Source organism: Pipistrellus hanaki (genome assembly GCF_964339955.1).
Source record: "Pipistrellus hanaki genome assembly, chromosome: 9".
Classification (NCBI taxonomy): domain Eukaryota; kingdom Metazoa; phylum Chordata; class Mammalia; order Chiroptera; family Vespertilionidae; genus Pipistrellus; species Pipistrellus hanaki.
In genome coordinates, this window is record NC_140511.1 from 21,553,704 (window position 1) to 21,577,079 (window position 23,376).

At 34.9% G+C, this 23,376-nt stretch overlaps 1 protein-coding gene across 1 annotated transcript; it reads left to right on the forward strand.

Annotated features, from left to right (window-relative positions):
- Positions 1-4,876: 4,876 nt before the first annotated feature.
- On the forward strand, positions 4,877-21,378 carry ANGPTL5 (angiopoietin like 5; the record flags this gene model as incomplete). Its single annotated transcript, XM_084894111.1, is given in 12 exon segments — positions 4,877-4,886; positions 7,451-7,482; positions 7,484-7,555; positions 8,629-8,646; positions 8,650-8,719; positions 11,714-11,802; positions 11,806-11,814; positions 13,912-13,995; positions 13,999-14,032; positions 15,901-16,052; positions 16,056-16,086; positions 21,059-21,378. Coding segments are annotated over 12 exon segments (921 nt in total).
- Between the last annotated feature and the right edge of the window lie 1,998 nt (positions 21,379-23,376).

A 23,376-nucleotide genomic window follows, 5' to 3' on the forward strand; every position in this document is an offset into this window, starting at 1 on the left:
AAAATTGAATGGGTGTTCGAGCCATCAGTGTAATGGCTCTACAAATGAAAATTTCAAAAAAGCTGAACTTTTCTGTTGGAGCCCATTATAAAAGTACACATAAATTCGGACTGTATTTCAGCCAGGGTTTTATTTAGGTGGAAAAATCCCCAGGTTGGAAGCAGAATAATGTACAAACCAAATAAAGATCACTCATCCATCATTCAAATATTTCTGCCTTTGTGAATCAATTTGCTCATTTTTAGCATTTAAGTAATAAACTTTTCCAGTTGAACCTACTTAAAACAAAGTTTTTGCAAAGTTGGGTGCATCGACTTGAAAGGTGCTCTGGTAACAGATTTTAAAGTGCCACAAAAAAATCCAGTTAAAAAATATATGTATATATTTATTGATTTTAGAGAGAGGAAAGAAGAAGAGTGAAATCAATGTGAGAATTAATTTGTTGCCTGACTGAGAATAGAACCGGTGACCTTTTGGAGCATGAGACCACACTACACCAAATGAGCCACACTGGCCAGGGCCAAATTCAATTTTAACTTGAAACACGAAACACATAAGCCCCTTTGAGGAAAATGCCAAGATGATATACTAGAGGCCTGGTGCACGAAATTCATGCATGGGTAGGGTCCTTCGCAGCTGCTGGCCAGTGCCTCCCCATGTTTTGGTTGAACTCCTGATGGAGGGGACAATTTGCATATTAGGCTTTTATTCTATAGGATAATTCTGGCAGAGAAAGACTAAATGTGTACATTTGGACGATTAACCATCATGGCAAGCTTTTAACTGGTCTAGCCACATTGACCTTGATTCTATTCCCATCGTTACTATCACAAGTCTGTTTCTCTAGTGCCAATTAGAGCAATGAGAGAGATGGGGCGGGGGAGAGAGAGAAAGAGAGAGAGAAAGAGAAAGAGAGAGAGAATAAAATAGGGCAGTGCACAGTAAAAATAAAAGGGAGAAGATTGTCGTTGCTGTTTGAAGTATTTAGGCATTTTTAGCTTCCTGAAAATCTAGCATTTGCTAATTATTAAGTTTAGTATCTCATAACTCCTAAACACCTTACTGCCTTTTTGTATGGTATATTAACATGATGTGGTTGCCTACAAATACTTGCTAATATAAACATTCTTCATTTATATGTTGTATTACAATAACAAAAAAAAATAAGTAAATTGTAAACATAATATTGCCAGCTTTTAAAAAATAAATCACAGGAATTAATTTTTTGGCCCTAAGTTATTTCTTTCTTCAAAATATTAAGCAAGTTGTCCACATTTTATTTAGTTATATAGTTACAAATTCTTTTAAAAGGGCTTTATGATGAGATATTTGGTTAATAGAAAGATAATTTTAATTAGTTATAAACTTTATCTTTTGACAGGAAAGGCAAATATGATTGAAGCAAAAAAAGAGAATATATTAGAATCTATATATTTTGTCAGAGGAGATACTCATATTAAATATCATGCTTGATTCTTTCACCCTCCAAAACCATAAAATAACTATTTTTGTGTCAATCCTCACCTGAGTATATTTTCCCATTGGTTTTTAGGGAGAGTGGAAGAGAGAGGGAAAGACAAAGAGAAACATCCACGGGATTGCTTCCTGCATGCACCCCACCCAGGGCCGGGGGAAGGGGAGGAGCCTGCAACTAAGGTATGTGCCCTTTATCAGAATCGAACCCAGGACCCTTTGGTCCGTAGGCCAATGCTCTATCCACTGAGCTAAACTGTGTAGGGCTAAAATAATTTATTTATTTTTTAATTAAGGAAGCATATATTGAGCATGTGCCAAGCTTTTCAGGTGAACAAAATTTCCAAGTCCCTATGCTCATGAAGCTTGTCTTTTTATTTTCTTTCCCTCCAGAATATATCATGTAGTAACAAGTGCTACGAGGAAAAATGGCACAGTGTAGGGGAATAAAGACCGATGTCAGTTCTATTTTAGGAACAGTGTTCAGGGAAGTCCTCTGAGATAGGGAAATTAGGGTAGAGGTCTGAAAAAAGAAAGGTATTATAGTTGCCATTTAAATATCTGAATGAAGAATATTAGAGGCAAAGGATGCTGTAAGGGAAAAAGGCTTTGAGGGCAGTGTTATTTGATGTGTCCACAGAACAGCAACAAGCACACTGTATTTAGAACAGAGTTGGGTAGGGGAAGTGTGTTAGTATATGAGACTGAAGAAGTGCATGGGGGATGTACTTCAGATTCATTATGCAGGACAGAAATATAAAATCCAACTCCCAATGAAGGGAATGCCATTGGAGAATTCTGAGTAGGTGGGTAATACGATAGAATTTAACCTTAAAGAATAATCATACTAGTGGCTGTGGGGAAATTTAGACTATAACTGATAAAACTAGACACAATGAGGCTGGTTTGAATGTTGTAGTTGGTCAAGTGAGAGATTATGGCGACTTGGACTGCAATGGCAGTTATGGGAGTGGCAAAAAGTGTTCAAAATTTTAACCTTGAGCCAATAAGAAGTGTTGATGAGTGGCTGTGGTGAGTAGGGGAAAAAAGAGTTAAATGTGACTCAGATTTGAAACTGGAACAACTGAATAAAGGGTATTGTGGTATACTAAGATAGAGGGATGGGCTGAGGATGGAAGAAGGAATAGGAGTTAGGCTTCAAACACATAACATGTGAGATGCTTATTAGACACACAAATTTATTAACCTGGTTTCATAAACATATGTTGTATTTATAACATAAATTAATAACAACCACTTTATGGCTACAAAGCATGTTCCATAACTTATCTAATTTGAATAGCGCTATAACCTTGTGACTTATATGGTAAGACAGCTGTGATAACCAATATTTGAGCTTTCACTTTCAGCTTGGATGAAGCTATTTTTTCCATCTTTTGATGAAGTATTTTTTTTGTTCCAGTAAGAATTGTCTTTGGGCAAGCTGTGAAAGAAAAAAGAATTTAAATGTCTGCTGATTAAAAAAATTGCTTAAGTTTTACCATCTTCATTTCAATTTTGTAAGACTTAAACTGGACATTTGAAGTTTAAGATATACATTCAGCTACTCCTAATGTGGTTTTCAAAAGTCATCAATATTGTCAGCAATGTTAGAATTGTAATACAGTTCCACTTAAATAATAATAATGACATTACCTAACATTTGAGTGCTTGTGTTCTCCATGTTCTGTTCTAAGTGCTTACATATATTAAATCATTGAATCCACACAACCGTCCCCATTCTACAAGGGAAATAATTAAGCTACAATGATATTAAGTAATTTTGCCCAAGTTTCCAGAGCAAGGGAGTGGGGGACTCAAGATTCAAACCTGGGCAGTCTGGTCCCAGAGCCAGCACTCCTAACCACCCCATACTGCCTCACTGGAGAAACTCTGAGAACTTTTCACTAGGTTAAGAGATGAGTTGTTTAAATAATAGGTGTTAAAGAAATAAAGTTAGAGAATAAAGAATTAATTTAGGATGTTTTTTCTTAATTTATATTTGAGTACCTATTATATACCAACTAGAGGCCCAGTGCACAATTCATGCATGGGTGGGGTCCCTCTGGGTGGCCTGCAGGGATCGGGCCAAAACCCACAGTGCAACGCTACCTGCAGCTCCTACCTGCTGCTCCCTCTCATCCTGGCCCTGCTGTGCCTGCCGAGGGCTCCCACCCAATCAGTCCTGATAGGGAGTGGCTCATGCTGCCCCAGCAGCGCTCACCAGCCATGAGCCCTGTGCCTGGTGCCCTCTCAAAAGGAGTGGCCTGCGGGATCGGCCTGAAACCGGCTCTCCGACATCCCCCGAGGGGTTCTGGATTGGGAGAGGGTGCAGGACAGGTTGAGGGACGCCACTGGTGCATGATTGGGCCAGGGAGGGACCGAGGGAGGGCTCCAGGGCATGTTTGGCCCATCTCACTCAGTGGCCATTGGCTGGAACCCAGCAGCAAGCTAACCTACTGGTTAAAACGTCTGCCCCTCATGGTCAGTGCACGTCATAGCAAGCAGTTGAGCATCTTTAGCATATTATTAGCATATTAAGCTTTGATTGGTTGTTTGGTTGTTCTGCCAATTGGTCTATTTGCATATTACCCTTTTATTATATAGGATTATTATATAGGATCACTATGCTAGAACTATAAAAATGATTGTTTCTGCCCTGTGGTTCCCAGACTAGGAAAGAAATGGAGAAAATAATGCCCTGAATAGGAAGTAAGACTCAGGAAAGTTTTGCTTTGCCTCTTAATTTTAAGATAGAGAAGACTTATTTATGTTCACATAATGAAGAGAAGGAGACATTGTATGGGAAAATGAAGAGTTGTCACAGACATTGATCTATCAACTTTCAGAGTGGTAATTTTCAATAACAGTAGTTCCCTTATGTTCAAAAATTCTTAAGTTTTAACAATCTAGATGTAAAACATACACATCAATTAGAGTCCTAGAAATTTGGCATTTATGAGTTAATACAATCATTATTGATAGCTAAATTCAGTTAGGAGATATTTTAACTCTGAATTATCTATCTACTCTGAATATCCTCATTGATTAAATTTCTATTTAGCATTTTGTAGAAATAGTTCCAGTGTAAAACTGTTTCCACACCATCGCTTATTTCCACTTATTATTTTTATTCAAACTGGCTCATAATTATTGAGGTATATCTTATCAAAGGCATTTTTTTTTTCTAATGCAAAAAAAAATCTGACTCATAAAAACTAGGTGACTTTATAAGTTTATGATCTAGCTATTTATTGCTCATATTAAAAAGGCATGGATTTATAATGAATACCTGTAGTAATAAAAAAAAAAGGGGGGGGGAGGGTGGTTTATAACTTCAAATGATAGCATCTCTTGAAGCTACCTTGTTTTTCATGTGAAGGGAGTTGTTTTGAATGAGGGCATGGAAACCAGTAAGTAATGGCTTCTGTTTTTGTTGTACAGTTTCCAGAATTTTTGACTGAAGACTCTATGCACTGTAGTTCTTTCCACAGAGAGCTGACTGATATTTGAAGAAGTTTTTTTTATTTCTCCAAGAAAAATGAATCTTTCCCAAGTCTCACTCTTGTTCTTTTAATATATGTATTTTTATTTGTGGAGAAACTATACAAGGTAACTGTGTGTATCAATCTACGGTAAGAATTTCAGCAATATTACTTTAGCTAGGAAAGCATGATGACATTGTACTATAGACTCATATTAGATGTTTGAAAAGATTAATTATACCACCCAATATAATTTATGGCAAAATTAGAGTGTTTATTTAGAAATGTTGAAATTTTGCTTAAATGATGTTATTTGTAAATGTAGGAAACCATAAACTGAGGATTGACTCTTAACCTATTTTTTGTGAGAATATTTTATTCAAATTGCAGGCCTAGGTTAAAAACTAACCAGAAACTTTCTGGTTAACTTTGATAATGAACTATCTGGTAAGTAAAAAAAAAAAAAAAATCCACTTCACTTATAAAAACACTATTCTATAAACTTTCACATTTCCAATATAGTCTGTGAGTGGTTACCTGGGATGTTAGAAAATGTCACTCAAAATAATGTCAGAATAATAACTTAATAACAGGGTAGATAATACTATGAAGAGATGGGGATTTGAAGGTTATATATTTAAGTATTGGTTTATATATTTTTAAACATTATGAAATGTATTTACCACTGTATAGATACCAAATTCTGAAGTTCCAAGGTTAAGGAATAATAAATTCTAGGGAAGCTACAGAAATATTAATAATCCAATTCTCTAAAATACTGTTTAAGAATCTTATTTAAATCTGAAAAAATAACCTATAATGTAGGTTGTTTTTTTTTTGTTTTTTGTTTTTTAAATATCTGGTATGTTAGTTATTATGAGTAGAAGAGAAAGCACAGGAAGTTAAAAATAAATCTGTGTTACAAAATGTGTTTATCATTCTATTAATATCCAGGTCTAAGGAGGATAAAGTTTGTTATTAAAAAAATATAACAGTTATTCAAATCGATATAACTTCTATCAAATAATATTTTATCATTGAAGAAACCAGAGTACCAACAGAATAGATATTGTTTGAAGGACTGCTGCAGTTTGCTTTTTAAAATGACATCTATTGATGATTTTGCAAAGCAAAATGCCATGCTTTTTTTTTTTCCTGTTGTTATTGCCACCTTTCAAACCTGAGTATTTTACTTTTAAATCTTTAAATGTTTAGCTCATACAAACGTGACAATTCCCTTACACATTTCTCAAACTCTGCCCCTCAACACGATTCCTGATTACTGGTGGCAGAAAGTCCATTTGGCATAGAAATATTGTAGGGAACCTCTTAGTCCATGTTCAAGGAACTTAAAATTGCAGATTCCTAGAAGGGGGATGGCTCAGCACTGTATCACCCTCCCCCAAATGTGCAGACATTAAAGCCACACAGCTATGGTTATAGACCGTAGACCCTGAGTGCAGTTGGCTTTCTGTATCCACGGGTTCTACATCCAAGATTCAACTAACTGTAGATTGAAAATATTTGGGGGGGAAATTACATGGCTGAAATGTTTTCTAAGTAATTAGGCCTATGATGGTTTCATCTGTTATTATTCCCCAAACAAAACAGCATAACAACTATTTACACAGCATTTACATTATATTTGGTATTACAAGTAATCTAGATATAGTTTAAAGTATACAATAATGTGTGGTTCCTTTTGTTATAAAAAACATCTTCAGTATAATTGGAGAAAACTTGCATGAGGCCTGAGATATTCATGATAGTCAATGTTTATTTCCTGGTTTTGATGGTTGTCTTGTAGAAAATGCCTTTTTGTAAGAAATGCACAGTGAAATATCCAGGAATATCATGGCAGGATGCTCTCAAATAATTTAGGAAAAAGTTATTTGTACTCTTCTTGCAACTATTCTTCTTGCAACTAAGCTTATTTAAAAATGAAAACATTTTAAAAGGAAAATATATAGTGAAAATTCAGTCAGAAACCAACCAATCAAAATTTGTGACTAAGAGTTATGATGTGTGTATATGTATGTGTGCTTGCAATTTGTTTATATAAAAATATAACATTATTATAAAAAATTAAAAGGTTTTAATATTAAATTTAATGATAGGGGATTATTGCCTTTTACTTTCCCATATAGGAAGAATCAATGAGTCTTGGATCTCCTGCTTCTACACCGCTCATCTTATAAAGTGAGAATTGATATTCAGAATGTTGTCTCTCAATTATATCATATTAAATTATTTGGGGGGTAATCTAAATTATTAGGAACCATAACTTCATTAACAAGTGTTAAAACAGTTGTGTTCTTGGTTCATCATGAATTATACAAAAAATACACTAACTAGAATATGCAATTCTGAATATTTATAGATATCATTGTTTACATATTTGTCCAAAATTATGTGAAATTCATTATTTTTTCATTGTAATTAGTTTCTACAGCAATCTAATATTTAGAAAACACTTTTTATTATGATTTAAGGAAATTTGCAAAATTCTATTATTTCTTACACATGAAGTACCAAAAAATCTACTAAGAAATATAATGGTTGAGCAGCAAGCTTCCTTGGACTACTTATCTAATCAGGTATGAATTTTTGGTATCATGTTGTTATTGTATTTGCAGAATGATATAGTTATCTAGAACAGTGGTCGGCAAACTGTGGCTTGCGAGCCACATGCGGCTCTTTGGCCCCTTGAGTGTGGCTCTTCCACAAAATACCACGTGTGGGCGCGCACATACAGTGCAATTGAAACTTCGTGGCCCATGCGCAGAAGTCGGTTTTCGGCTCTCAGAAGAAATTTCAATCGTTGTACTGTTTATATTTGGCTCTGTTGACTAATGAGTTTGCTGATCACGGATCTAGAAGTACAATGATTTACTTTTTTGAATGCATTCATGTCCAGACATCTATTTAGTGTCTACTATATTGGAGGCACCATAGTAAACGTAGGGCAAACAGAAAGTAACAACAACAGCAACAACAGCAACCTTCACTTAAGGGTAATACAGTCCAGAAGAGCAGACTAATGTATTGAGAACATTTTGATTGCTGTCAGAATGACACAAAGGTATCCAAGATCCAGGATGTGAAGAACCTTCCCAGATGAATAGATGCTTCAAAAATCACAAAGGGTGGGTAAGAGGGTAGGGCATGGTATTCTCAGAAATACTTAGAAGTTGGTGCAGTGATGGAGTGGCTGCTGAGCTAAGGATGTAGAAGAAACACTGACTTAAGGAAATAGGAATTAAATTATGCCACACCAATGAGTCACCCAAATGTCTGAGCAGGGAAATTAAATGGTTAGATTGGAAGCTGGTGTGAAGAATGACTTCAGAAGGAGCAGAGGAAAGAAAGAGAGACTCCAGATAGAGAACTACAACAACGGTTCAAGCAAGATATCAGGAACAGATTTGCAAGAGCAGTTCAGTGCAGAAATAGGCAGATAAAAGCAAGAGCAGGAGACAAACAGTACTGAATGTAATGATTGCTACTTAGCTCTGTCTTTACTGCTTTGTTAAAACAGTAAAGGATTCAATGTAGACATATGTTTTTCAGAGCTGGATTTATAAGAAGCTTAGAGATATTAGTTATAGAATTCAGCTAAAGGAAGTTTGTTCAATTAGAAATTTGCTTAAATGTGTGCTTGTGTGTTTAGGTTAATGAGCTCATGAATTGAGTTCTTTTGACCACTGAAGTTTTTAGGAAACAGCTGGATCCTTTTCTTCCCAGACCAGTTCAGTCACATGGTGAGAAATTTAATATTTCAACCTTTTCATATTTCTCCTTTATTGCTTAAAATTTTCCTGGACAGTTGGGGCGTTTAGAAGTTTTGTTTCAGCAATACAGCTCACTGTTATCTAACAGACCAGAGGAGTAATATCTGCCCTAAAACAAATTTCAACCCACACCATGTGTACTTTCCTAAATTGGGAGACTTTTCTGGCCTTTTGAAAGCCATGCCTGTATACAGATATTCTGAATCTGTTGAAAAATAGTGTAGCTTGATGTAATTGAATTCTGGGCTCCCTTTTCCATTTTATTGTAATTAATCTTTGGTTAGAAGAAAAGAAAGTTTCAGAGTTCCCCCCACCTATAAAAATATTTTTGACATTTTTGAAACATTTCAAATTAAGACTTAAAATTTGAAAAGAACAAGACAGAAATAAACCAGGATTTAGCATTTTTAAATACAAAAATACAGTATAGTAATTCTTGGAGGCTTGGGTTTCTAAGAAAAATGCATATAAATCTTACATATATAAATGAATATAAAAAATTCCAAGTAGAAGAATATTATTGAGGGCCTAGTAGTGTACGATCTCTCTTTTTTTCCTTACAAAGGAAATAGAACAAACAGCTACTGAAATTCTCCCGTGTGTCAGGGATTACTATAGGCACTTTCTCATGTTATTTTGTTATTTTTTTCATTTATTGTATCTCATTTATTGCTCATAACCCTCCAAGGTAAATAGTGTCACATGGTGGTGAGGAGCATGGAGTGTAATGTCTGGTTGCCTTCTTCAGATCTCACCCACTGTTTCCTTAATATCAGTATCCAAATCTGTAAACCGTCAATACCTACCTCATTGTGGTTGCTGTGAGGATTAAGTGAGTAAATATATGAAAAGCTCCTAAAATAATGCCTGATGTGTATAGTAAGACAATATAAGGGTTTGCTGTGATGGTGATTATCATCAAACAAGGAATATGCAGTTCAGAAAAATCTAAGCAATCTGTTCACACTTAAATATGGTGATGTCAAAGAAGAGATTCCAATCCAAATCATTCTTTCACTGGAAACTTCTATCATGTCTTTGAGCATAAATGTATTATAAGAATGTCTCAGTAGTTCAGAACAAAGGCAACAAATCAATATCTCTTGGAAGGGAAGGGAAAAGCAAATAATTTTATGGCTAATTTTTTGTAGATGACATTTTTTGAGTATTTACTGTGTACTAGGCACTGTGTTAAGTGCTTTACATAAAGCCTTAGGCTAACAGTACAAGTAGATATTATTATCATTATAATAATAATAATAATTATTGATATTATTATTATTACTATATTGCACATGAAGCAAAGAGGTTAAGTAACTTACCGAATGTTCTCGATTAGTAAGGACAGGAACTAGGACTTTAACCCAAGCTCGTGGCTCTGGAGTCCCAAGCTTTCTTCATGTGTTTGTTTTTCTGGGTCATTGACACTTGTGAGGGCTGAATTTATTTTATTAGATTTATAAAAGGTAATACAGAATAAAGCATCGTATCCACGTAAATACAGTATGTTTACAATCCCCTGGCAATTGTAGAATGCTTGGGGGAGGGTGGTTATAGGGTACTACAATTCTATTGTCAACAGAGCAGGCTTCAAGCATAACTTCTTCTTGGTGAAGAAGGTGATTTTCCCCTCCTTTCCCTTTGCTTCTTGTAATAGTGGGCCCCAATACATCAAAGTTTCTGAAGTTTTGAATATACCGTGTTTCCCCAAAAATAAGACATCCTCCAAAAATAAGACCTACTTGCAGTTTTTGTTCTGAGTGAAATATAAGGCATCCCCCTGAAAATAAGGCCCCTCCTAGGCTAACCATGAGAGATTTGGTCCACTGATTCTGAAAGAAATGGAGTCACAAGAAATTCACCAGGAAATTCAGGAATTGGATTGTTATGATGATGTTCTAGAAGATGATGACATGATTGTCATTGAATAAACGAGTAAATTCTTGATACTGTAGGATTCACAGTTTGTCTGGTTTGTGTTGACAACTACCGTACTACCGTACCATATACAGGTAATAAATTTCCTTTATTTTCATTTAACAACAAATGTGTACCGTATCCTTCTTCATGAAAAATAAGATATCCCCTGAAAATAAGACCTAGCGCATCTTTGGGAGCAAAAATTAATATAAGACACTGTCTTATTTTCGGGGAAACAGAGTAGTAGTCAAACATACGTTAATAGAAGTTAATCTATATAATTCCTTTGGGTTTTCTCCTCCCTATAGATAAGCCTACATTCCTGAAAAGGCATTATTTATTGGGCAAGAACTTTAATTATAAATTAAATAAATGTTGATCTCAAATGAAACTTTTAAACAGAATTGAATATTAATAACTAACTGTGATGTTATGTTTATTATAGCATACATTCTTTCTTTCTTTTTTTTTTTAAAGAGACCACAAAGTGTTTAATTTGCTGCCATTTATATACTATATAATTTTACATGCTGTATATTTACAGTGGGGTAAGTGCTTTTTCAATCTTTAAAAAAAACAAAGATCAAACTTTAGACATCTCTGAACAACCACACATTCTTTTTTTAAAAATATTTTTATTGATTTTTTACAGAGAGAAGGGAGAGGGATAGAGAGCTAGAAACATCAATGAGAGAGAAACATCAACCAAATGCCTCCTGCACACCTCCTACTGGGGATGTGCTCGCAACCAAGGTACATGCCCTTGACTGGAATCAAACCTGGGACCTTTCAATCCACAGGCTGACGCTCTATCCACTGAGCCAAACCGGTTCGGCAACCATACATTCTTTAATCCCAGTTTTTCCATGTATTTTTTCCTTATTTCAAAAACTGAGATCATGTTTCATTTCCATGAGTTAAAATCACCATATCATTAATGGAATTTGTAATAATCTCAAAGAACACTGTTAATTCTCAACAGTAAAGTTATTATCTTAAATGTATACTTGAAAATATCCTAAATAACTAATTTTACTTTTCTAGGTTTAGATTGTACTGATATTAAAGATACTGTTGGCTCTGTCACCAAAACACCAAGTGGTTTATATATAATCTATCCAGAAGGATCTAGCTAGCCATTTGAGGTAAAGTTTTCCCTTATTAAAAGAAATAGGATGAATATCTAACCAAATTAATTAATGTTAAAATGTAATTGCTTTAATATTTAACATATCTCTTGAAAAATTTTAAATAAGTTAGTATAAGTTCTAGTTTCAAATTTTGTTTTTTTAAAGTTCTTTGCCCAAACCACAAATGTGTAAAGGGACTACAGTGTCTTTCACTTTTCTGAGTTTTCATGGTTATACTTTTCAAAGTAAATTCTTTTGATTTAGAATCTTTAAAAAAAAATTTTTTTTTATTGCCCTAACCAGTTTGGCTCAGTGTACAGAGCTTGGGCCTGTGGACTCAAGGGTCCCAGATTCGATTCCAGTCAAGGGGGTGTGCAGGAGGCAGCTGATTGATGTTTCTCTCTCATTGATGTTTCTAACTCTCTATTCCTCCCTTCCTCTCTGTAAAAAATCAATAAAACATATTAAAATATATGCTTTTGTTGATTTTAGAGAGGAAAAGAGAGAGAGAGAGAGAGAGAGAGAGAGAGAGAGAGAGAGAGAGAGAGAGAGAGAGAGAGAGAAAGAAACATCAATGATGAGAGAGTATCATTGGTTGGCTGCCCCCTGCATGCCCACACTGGGATTGAGCCTGCAACCTGGGCATGTGCTTTGACCAGGAATTGAGCTGTGATCACCGGATTCATAAGTTGACACTCAACCATTGAGCTACACTGGCTGGGCTGGTGTAGGATCTTATGTTATCCTTACAGTAGGCAGAATTGTGCAATATAAATACTTACTTGCTTTGATTAGCTTATAAATATTAAAAAATAATGGAGTGCTTTGCCTTAGAGTTCACTAAAAATACTTTTGATTTATCTTTCTATATATACTTACAATTTTTTGTATGATAAGTGGCTTTATGTGATTGTATAAGTTAATAATTAAAAAACATTAAAGTAAAACATTGAAAAACTGATCCATTCATAAATTGAATGAATTAAATTATTGCTGTCTATTCTCAGTAGTTCTATACTGAATTTCTAGAAGTAATTTCTACTAGAAATTCTGTATATTTATATATATATATTATATAATTTTTCTGATACTTCTTTATGCATAAGAAAGTTTATTACACTTTGTTGATAGTATTTATTACACCAATAAAATAATTTTTTCTAACTACATAGATACTAGTAATTTCTTTTCTTTGAATTGCTTTCCAAAGCAATTCTGTGGTGTGATTATCTGGATGGATTTGGTGACCTTTTAGGTCAAATTATTCTTTGACACCTAGTCACAAGATGCCAAAAAATTAGGAATTAGGCAGGAAATAATTTTTAAATTATTTAATTAAAAAAAATGGGCCAGAACAGATGTGGAAAAAGGAGGCTTCTAATTTTTGAAGAGTAGGACACATAATTACCTCTTTTGTGGGAAAGCATTTGTTCCCTAGCTCCCTCCATCTGCCTTTCTCTGCAGCAGGAAGTTTCTACTGGAGAGGATTGCTCTGATTCCCCCTAAGTCACTTCTATGGGCTCCCTACAATTGTCCTATTAGGGGCATTTTACACCTGTCCCGGCAGATACACCTATGAGTGCCTGCAGAGATGGGACCCAGATCATACCTGTGTGCCTGAAAATTGCAGTCTACACACAGTCCTCCCAGGCTTTAGGAGAAAAGAACAATCAAAGATAGGTACACTGTATTTAAAAAAAAATCAACATTTTCATTCAAAGGAAAAGTTAATTTGTAAAGAAATACATCACTCTGCCACATCTTATTGGTACTCTTATTACTCAACTGAAAAATATTTAGAGTTAAGGGATAAGAGAATAACCTTAAAATGCTACAAACACTTATATGTTTAAAAAAATGATGGATAAAAGAACCCATAGAAATGACATTTAAATTTCTACAAAGAATTTAGTTTATCATAAAACAAACTTATAGTTAATGGAAGTATAGTCTCTGCATCTATCTTTTGAATATATTAATATTATACAATTGTATTGAAACTTTCAGTGAGAGCATCTTCTCTTCCTCTTGGCTTAAGGTTGAAGCATGAGTTTTATATGAAAGAATGAAAGTCATAGTATGTTATTTCTGTCTTTTCTTGGTCTATTTTAGGTAATGTGTGACATGGATTATAGGGGAGGTGGATGGACTGTGATACAGAAAAGGATTAATGGAATAATTGATTTCCAAAGGTTGTGATGTGATTATCTGGATGGATTTGGTGACCGTTTAGGTCAAATTATATTTATTTTTCCTTTATCTTTTTTTTCTTCTTTTTGGCATTACACCTATAGACTGTCTCTTGGTCAAATTGTTAGTAAGATAATAGTAAATACTGTGAATATAAAAATGCTAGAGGCCTGATGCACAAAATTTTTGCTGGGATGGGGGATAGGGGGTGGTGCTTTGAGTAAAAATTCTAAATTGGGTATTTATTAAGTATCTCCTATGTACCCAGAAGAGTTCTGGCAGGTGCTCAACAACTATCTGTAGAATGAAAAATGTATGGGCATGGTTGTCATAAACCTTGAAATTCTTCAGATGCATGCTGTGTCTACACAAGCAAATCAAATGGAGAATTTAGATATGTGGCTGTACAAATTTGAGTTATGTGAACTGGGAGTAGTGTTTTATAAAAATATCAATTAAAATCACTATATTCAAAATCTGAAAAATGTAAACCTCAGGTTGATTGTAAAATCTGTTTACATTGTTGCCACACAACAGCATAACTTTTGGTGGTAAATATAAATATCAGTATTTCTGAAAACTATAGATTTTACATTGTTGGAATGTTTGCAGGTGATTTCGATCATTTTTATGCCAGTTTAAGTAACTGTTGTTATAATTTAAATCTTTAGCATCCCATAATAATGTCATCCAAGGATTTAGCACTGAATACAAGTGATTTTAGAAGAGACATGAAATGTAATAAAATGTTATGTATAAGGCCAAATATATAACATGGAGTGTAGTTAACGTACTGGTATTTTCTCAGCATCAACCTATAAATTTCCAGTAAGTGTTTCTTCCTGAATTCAGCCTTTGAATTTTCATCTTCCTTAGCATACATTATGCTTGTTTCTGTGGGGAAATTATGTGAGTTTTGATAAAATGGTCTTCAGGCTGATTTTTTTTTCACACAAACAGACTGCTTTGTACTTCATTTATATTTTAAACAACTTGTGATTAAGCTAACTATCTTACATCTTAAATTTGTGGTGATGGCAGAGAGGAGAGATGGCAGGGACATTTAAAATGGACAATCATAGATTTGAGACACTACACAGACCCTTGAGGACCCATTTTACTTCCTGCATTTCTTTATTGCTTCCTGTACACCCCTTCTTCCCTTACTTCTTCAGGATAATTTTCAATTCCAAGTTGGTGTGTAGCTAAAATACATCTGTAAGCCCTGGAGAGGGACTTAGTATCTTAGCTATAGTTTTAGGAGTTTGAATGCTGTCTCATTGTCCCCCAAACTCTCTGAAGTGTATTTTGACTGGGCCCTTACTTCCTTCAGTAGATCTACAATTGTCTTGGAAATATTGACCCTAAATCTTGGGATACTCTAATGTTATTACATTATGTTCCCATTTGTAGGTAATTCACAACCTGCATTATAACAAAGAAATATTTGTTCACAAAGCATTAGTCTCAAAGACGGGAAAAAAATTATTTCAACTGAGCACTATCAGGGAATGTCTCATTAAAAGGTGTCGATTTGGAGGTTAGACCTCTTATATTTACCAGGACACATAATTTTGTTACTTGCTATAATATTTCAACTGGCTTTTTATTGACATGTTTTAAGGTAAAACTTGACTTTTTACTTAATTAACCTTTAAATGAATTTTTGAATTTAATTTGGGGAAATAAAACTGAGTCTAGTTATCCACAGTCTAGCAAAGTAGAAGTGGGAGGTTTCCCTCCCCCCCACTCCAAATTAGGCAATCACTGATAATTTGAACGAGATCCATCCAGTCCCTCCAATGATTTATGTGAGCCATTTCAGATAAATAACACCAAACACTCAATGATAAAGGGTTATTCTAATTTGTGTTAAAATATGTTTTAAAAAACTGTGTTCTTATTTTACAGGTGAATTTTGGCTAGGTCTAAAAAAGACTTTTTACATAGTAAATCAGAAAAATACCAGTTTTATGCTGCATGTGTCATTAGAATCTGAACATGATACATTGGCTTATGCTTCGTATGATAATTTTTGGCAAGGGGATGAAACAAGATTTTTTTAAATGCAAGTAGGACAGTATTCAGGAAATGCTGGTAAGTTTTTTATTCCTAAAATTATCCAGAAGATTTAAATATAAATGACTCAGAATTATGTGAAGATAAAAGTAATGCATTTCTCTTGGTAAATGACACATAACTGATAAGAGAAAAGATTAGGAATGAGAAAAATTGGCCAGGTTTTGAGTTTTGAAACTGTTATGATTATTGTACCACCTGTGATTGTGCAGTGCTTTATACTCTTTGGAACAATTTGCCACACATAATCTCCATTGATTCTTTAGATAGAGAGCGTGTGGGTTAGGCTTGGAAAACATTATTTACATTTTTATGTCCAGAGAGGCTGGCATTTAGAAGTCATAAATGTTAGAGCTGATCTTCACTCTTCTCACTCTACAGGTGAAAAAAAAAAAAACAACTGGAAAGATTAAGTGACTTCCCCAAGATCCCTAGCTCATCACATCAGGTTGATAGAATAATTATGTTGTAGAGCGAATGCGAGTGAATGACCACTGGAGTCCAGACAAAATTAAAATTTAGGGAGCCTTTATTAGCTGGCCAGCCTGCCGGTGACTGCTCTGCCTTTCTCCATGTAGGGAGTCCAGAGAGCAGCAGAGACCCTTTGTGTAAGAGCACTTTTAAGCATTTAACCACAGTCTGTTTTTCAGAAAGTAAGCAATCCAAGACAAACAGTTTTTCCTAAGCTATGTCAGGATCATGCCATTGACGACCATGCTATTTACAGGGTCATCCTGTTCTTCAGAAAGCTGACAGTGATCTATGGAAGAAGGACTATGTGCTGAGAAGGGGCCTTGAGACCCTATCTAAAGGCCTGGCCTGGGGTCAGCACTGACAACTCTATCTAGGGCATAGTCCATGGCCTCTCTGGAATGGGCAAAAATTCCCACTCTCCAACAGTTTAGTTTTTTTTTTCCCCCCCACTAAATGTTGGCACACCTACTCATTTACAAATAAACTTAATTTGTTAGAACTTCAAAGTACTTTCTGTTAAATTTATATTTTTATAAGTTTATGTTAAAATTTTAAATTTGAGTTAAGAAATATGAAATTCAACTCTCTTGTTGCTCATCATGGTATACTCATTCATTATGCATTTTTAGTGATAGAAATAAAAAAAGAAATGATATGTATTCACAAGTCTTTAAGTGATCATACTATAGAGGGGTAGATAAATAATACTGAAAACAGAATACTGATAATGTTGTGGCAGAATGCATGGGAGAACGATCAGCCAGCACTCTGAGGGAGGAAAGTTTAACCTTTATTTCACAGATCTGCTAGTCCAGGGGAATGCTGGATCCAAAGCCTGAACTGAACTAGTGGGGAGGCTCTGACCTATACATCTCCTCCTGTGGCGGCCCCTGAGGGTCCTCGCAGCTCCACCCAAGTCAACTGTGGTGAGGCCCTGAGGTTAGGCTCTGCAGCTCTGCCCAAGTCAATCAGAGTGGGGAAGTAAGACTACAGTTTCAACCAGATACTGAATTAGGTTACAAGTCTCTTTCCCCCCCACCTCCCCTTCCCATTTCCTTTTCAATAAAGCTTTGGGGGTTAAAAGGAAGGAAAAGTTTATTATTTTGTTTTACTACTACCCAATGAAAGAGAAGTCAAACAGACCATATTTAAAGTAACTTTCTGCTTTACTAAAATATTATATAAAACGTATTATTGAGAATTAATTTTGTTGGAATAAAATAAAATAGAAATCAATTGGAAGCACTAACTAACCAAAAGAATTTTTTTGAAATAGTAATGTGTTTTTCACAATGCTGTCTGATTTTCAGGTTCATTATTCCTTTACTTGGTTATTTAAAGAAAATGTCATGTAATTAAAGGGTAAATGCTATTTATTTAGGTACAGCACACTAATCTCAAGATAGATATAAATCTAATTTAAAGATTATTAGATTTTATAGACATCTAAGTGAGAAAAACAGATAAATCAAAATCTATACCAATTCAGTTGTCATAGAGATCAGCAGATAAAAATAGACATGTCACTCATGAAAAAATAAAGGAGGAAGAAAATGATTCCAATTGTTGTATACAGAAAATCATCATGGAAAGGTATTTTTCAACAAGTGGTTAATATTAAATTCAACCTGGGAAGCTTTTGAAAGTCCTGCAGAATTTGAATCAGTAAACCGGGGCCCAGGTATTTGCATTCATAGATGAATATGTTGGCATCTTTATAGTTGAGAACCACTGATCTGTGCTTGGAGGAATGAATAGGCTTCTGGCAAATGAATCTTGGCAAAGAGAGTGGCTTGAGTGAAAGTTTAGAGGGAGGAAAATTATTGGGTAATTTTTGAGAGTTGTCTGGTTCATTGGGATCTATGACATTTATGAGGGGTTTAGCCTGGGGATATTAGGTGATACTCTGAATTCTTTCAAATCTTGATACAGAAGGACAATTTTAAAGAGTTACAACGTATTTTTTTAATGCTTCACTTCTAAAAGTGTAAAGAACTATCAAAATATGGAATAGACTATGTGAGGAAAAGTTTATGTGGGACTTCTCTAAAGGATGATTAGGACTTAAGTAGAGAATAAAATTTAATGGCAAACAGCTTTTTCATTACACAAATCTCAAATTTTGGCATACTCTATATTTTTCCAATAAGGTTGTGAAGTAAGTTTTAATTGTTGATCACATAATCAAAATAAAGAAAAATATTGGCAATAGAATATAAAGATGGAAACATAGATGACACCAGCAGCTTTCCATGTGATCATGTGTGAGGTAGAGGTAGGCTACAAAGGTGACTTTAAGTTCAGAGCAAAAATGGAAATAAGGGTTGAACATTTGAACAACCTAGTTTTTGCATAAAAATGACATATATTCCTGGTTCTAAAACTCAAGAGAAATTTCCCTGGGTTCTCCGAGAAAACCAAGTACCATGTTCTCTATTTACACTCTACATGGTGTTGGGTTTTAATGGGCTCCTTCTAAAAAAATAGACATGTATATCACATTTTTATTTAATATATTTTATTGATTTTTTTTTTTTTACAGAGAGGAAGGGAGAGGGTTAGATAATTAGAAACATTGATGAGAGAGAAACATTGATCAGTTGCCTCTTGTACAACCCCTACTGAGAATGTGCCCACAAGCAGGGTACATGCCCTTGTCTAGAATCAAATCTGGGACCTTTCAGTCCACAGGCTGACGCTCTTTCCATTGAGCCAAACCAATTAGGGCATGCATCATATTTTAAAAATAACTTCTTAAATATAATCCAGAGAGGAGCTGATTTGGTATATGATTTTTCTGATGATTAGTTAGACTTTTTCCAGGGAGAGAATCTGTAGAAGATTCATAAGTGCTATCTTTCTCATCTGAATTTCTGAAAGGTATTATACTATGTGGGTGTTGAAAATATATTCTCTCTGCAAATACTTGCAGTGTGGGCATTTTGTTTCCCATGAAGAACAGAGTCCGAGGCTCTGCATATAAGTATAGGATAGGCCATCACACTGCTAATCAAGTACTCCGACTCCTCAAAGACATATTTCAAGAGATGCCAAATGTTTGGAAGCATAATGAAACAAACATGGGCTTTGATTCTTCAAAGATTTTGCATAGCTTCACTTTTAGTTCAAACTTATTAGCAAAGGTTACCTACAGGTGAAATCTAGGTGCAATGGGACTAATTAGAATATTTTATTTATACAGATTTTATAAAACAAAACATGACTTTTATCCCTGCAATTTATTTAACTGCTTTGCATTGGCCAAAATCCATAATCTTTTAAGAACATTGGGAATATCAGGGACATGGTACATATAATGTTCAATGTAAGCCCTTTAAAAATTATATTCTTTTAACTATTTTCCAGTTCAAATATCATTTGGAGAGCCATGAAGAAAAGGCATACTTCAGTAATGTGCCTAATTTTTTCTTGAGGGCATTGAGCATAAAAGGCTAATATGCAAATTGACCGAATGGCAGAACAACTGGTCATTATGATGCGCACTGACCAACAGGGGGCAGATTCTCAACACAGGAGCTGCTCCCTAGTGGTCAGTACAGTACACTCCCACAGGGGGAGCACCACTCAGCCAGAAGTTGGGCTCATAGCTGGCAAGTGCAGTGGTGGTGGCGGGAACTCTCCCACTTTTTGGCAGTGCTAAGGATGTCAGTTGGGAATCCCCCAAGAGCTCCTGGACTGTGAGAGGGCACAGGTTGGGCTGAGGGATGCCCCCGTGAGTGTACAAATTTCATGTACTGGGCCACTAGTTTTATGTAAACTTAGTAGCCTATAAATAAAACCAAACAACTTTTGCAGTAATAAATCTAAGAGTTTTTAAAAAAATATATTTTATTGATTTTTTACAGAGGATAAGAGAGAGGGATAGAGAGTTAAAAACATCGATGAGAGAGAGTCACCCATCAGCTGCCTCTTGCACACCCCCTACTGGGGATGTGCCTGCAACCAAGGTACATGCCCTTGACCAGAATCGAACCTGGGACCTTTCAGTCCGCAGGCTGATGCTCTATCCACTGAGCCAAACCGGTCTCGGCTAAATCTAAGTTTTTTAAATGTATAAGTTTCACATTCACTCACACCTCTCTATCTAACATGTTGCAAAATGGTAGTGAAAACCTCATACATAAATTATTTTCTTTTTCTAAATTAACAATGATCACATTACTCTTCCCTGAAGAATGACAGGTCTATACACTATCATCTTTGTCCTAAATTAGCTGAATAAACCAACACAGCCAAAGATTGTGATTTTTTAAAATTATAATTCTATATCAAATGACCACTTAAAAATCCCTATTATTCTAAGGAATTTATCAACAGGTTTTGCTATATTGCAATCTGGAGAAGAGTTTGTAATATGACTTCTTGTAGAAAATAATTTAAATCTCACTTCTATATGCAATGCTTAATGCTTTTATACAATAGGCTGGTAAAGATCAATTAAAAATTATAAAAAGTGCCTTTAAATTTAGTTGTTTACAAAGCCTATTTTACCTAGGTGATGCTTTCCGGGGCTTCAGAAAAGAAGATAATCAAAATGCAATGCCTTTCAGCACAGCAGATGTTGATAATGATGGATGTCGTCCTGCATGCCTGGTCGTTGGTCAGTCTGTGAAGAGCTGCAGTCACCTTCATAACAACACTGGCTGGTGGTTCAACCAATGTGGACTAGCAAATCTGAACTGCATTCATCGCTTCCCTGGAAAACTGCTTGCAACTGGAATTCAATGGGGCACATGGACTAAAAACAACTCACCTGTCAAGATTAAATCTGTTTCCATGAAAATCAGGAGAATTTACAATCCATATTTTAAGTAATTTCATTTTAAATTGTAATTCATGCTCCATAATTATTTTTTTTATAAAGCATAAAAGGTTTTACATAGTGTCTCTTCTTACAGAGTGTTTCAAACATTTTAGCCAAAATTTAACTATAGATGACATCTTGGGGTTGAGAGTGTAATTAGAAAACTTTAATTTTGTAGAGTTTTAATGAAAGAAAGCATGGCTCTGTGTGTGCTTTTCATTACTATTGATATTAATAATAATAAAATTTATTTTAAGTAAATTATGATGTCTTCTGGAGTCTGTTGTCCTTTTAAAGGATCCCCTCCTCCCTTTTTAAAAATCTTTATTGTTGAAAGTTACATAGATCCTCTTTTATCCCCCATTAATCTCTTCCAGCCTGTTCCCCACACCCCCAGGGCCTCACTACCCTATTGTCTGTGTCCGTGAATTATGCATTTATGCATACCAGTTCATTGATTGATCTCTTCCCACCCACCTTCCCCGGCCTTCCCTCTGAGGTTCAACAGTCTGTTCATGCTCCTTTGTCTCTGGGTCTATTTTTGATCATCAGTTTATTTGTTTCATTAAATTCCATATATGAGTGAGAGCATGCGATACTTATCTTTCTCTGACTGGCTTATTTTGCTCAGCATAATACTCCAGGTCCACTCATGCTGTTGCTAATGGTAAGAATTCTTTTTTATTGCCATGTTGTATTACATAGTGTAAATGTACCACAGTTGTTGTTTTTTATCCACTCATCAGCGGATGGGCACTTAGGCTGTTTCCAAATCTTATCTATTGTAAATTGTGCTGCTATGAGCATAGGGGTGCTCCCTTCTTTTTAAAAGGCATTAAGCCATCATAGTTTGTTAGAAAAATTGAAGAGAACATTATACTTATTTCTATATTTATTCTAAATGGTACCTATGTAATCTATAATTTCTATTGAAGACAATTCTAAGAAAAAACTTTGTGCTGATTAATATATAAACTTCACATGGTTAAAAAAAACAAGACACCTTAATATATCCAGGTGATTCCACACCATTTTATAGGTAATAAGAATTTTCTGTAAAAATAAAGTCCTTCTTGTTTTCCCATTTATTGTGATTAATGATTTTATTTTTATTTGTAATAAATTTATTATGTATATCCTGATCACATTTGCATTCTAAACACATTTACATCTTTCTCTTTTTAAGCCAGTAGGAATGGTGTGAACTTTAAGTGAAGGACAATGGACAAAAAGTGATGGAAACATGGTCTCTTTTTGCTATCTACTACTTCAACAGCATGCACACACATGCTGGAGGCATTTAAGGTCTCAGTCACATGTGGTCTGGATGACACATTATAGATCCATTCTTTCAGGATCAGAGGACTTTCCTAGGTAAATGATCCCATTTAAGAAAACAACTACTTTATTCTTTTATCCATGTAATCACCAGTAAACATAAAACTATGTCCAATTAAAAATCAAAAGAGAGAGATACAGATCTGAAAGTTTCTCTCTAAACCATCATAGATTAGTTATAAATAGAAAAAAGTCAACATAATAGCTTTGAGAACTATAGTTCTTTTTTTTTTTATAGTTCTTAGAAGTAGTCCAAAAGCAAGTCATAATCTATTTCAAAAAGAACTCTAAAGCATTACTAAGAAACATAAACAACTTTAAATAGCAACACAAGCATGATCTTGGATTAGAAGACTTTATGTCAAGATGTATGAAGTAGAGAAATGGGGTGTGAGAACCAAGAACAGTTTGGATTTGCAGGAACAATGTGTGAGGAGGATTTAGGTTGTATCAAGAGGTCACCGACACAGATTGCCTCACTGGCAGATATGACATAGGTTTTACTGAGAAATGTATAGGCTGGTAGATAGGAGAGCCTGCTTATCTTAATGTGCAGTGTGCTCTGGGAGGCCAATTTTGTAACAGGATAAGCCTCAGGGTTGAGAAAGTGATATTGCCTGAAAGGCAGAGTTCACTGAAGCTCCGTGGCTGGTACCTGCTCTTTCCATTGA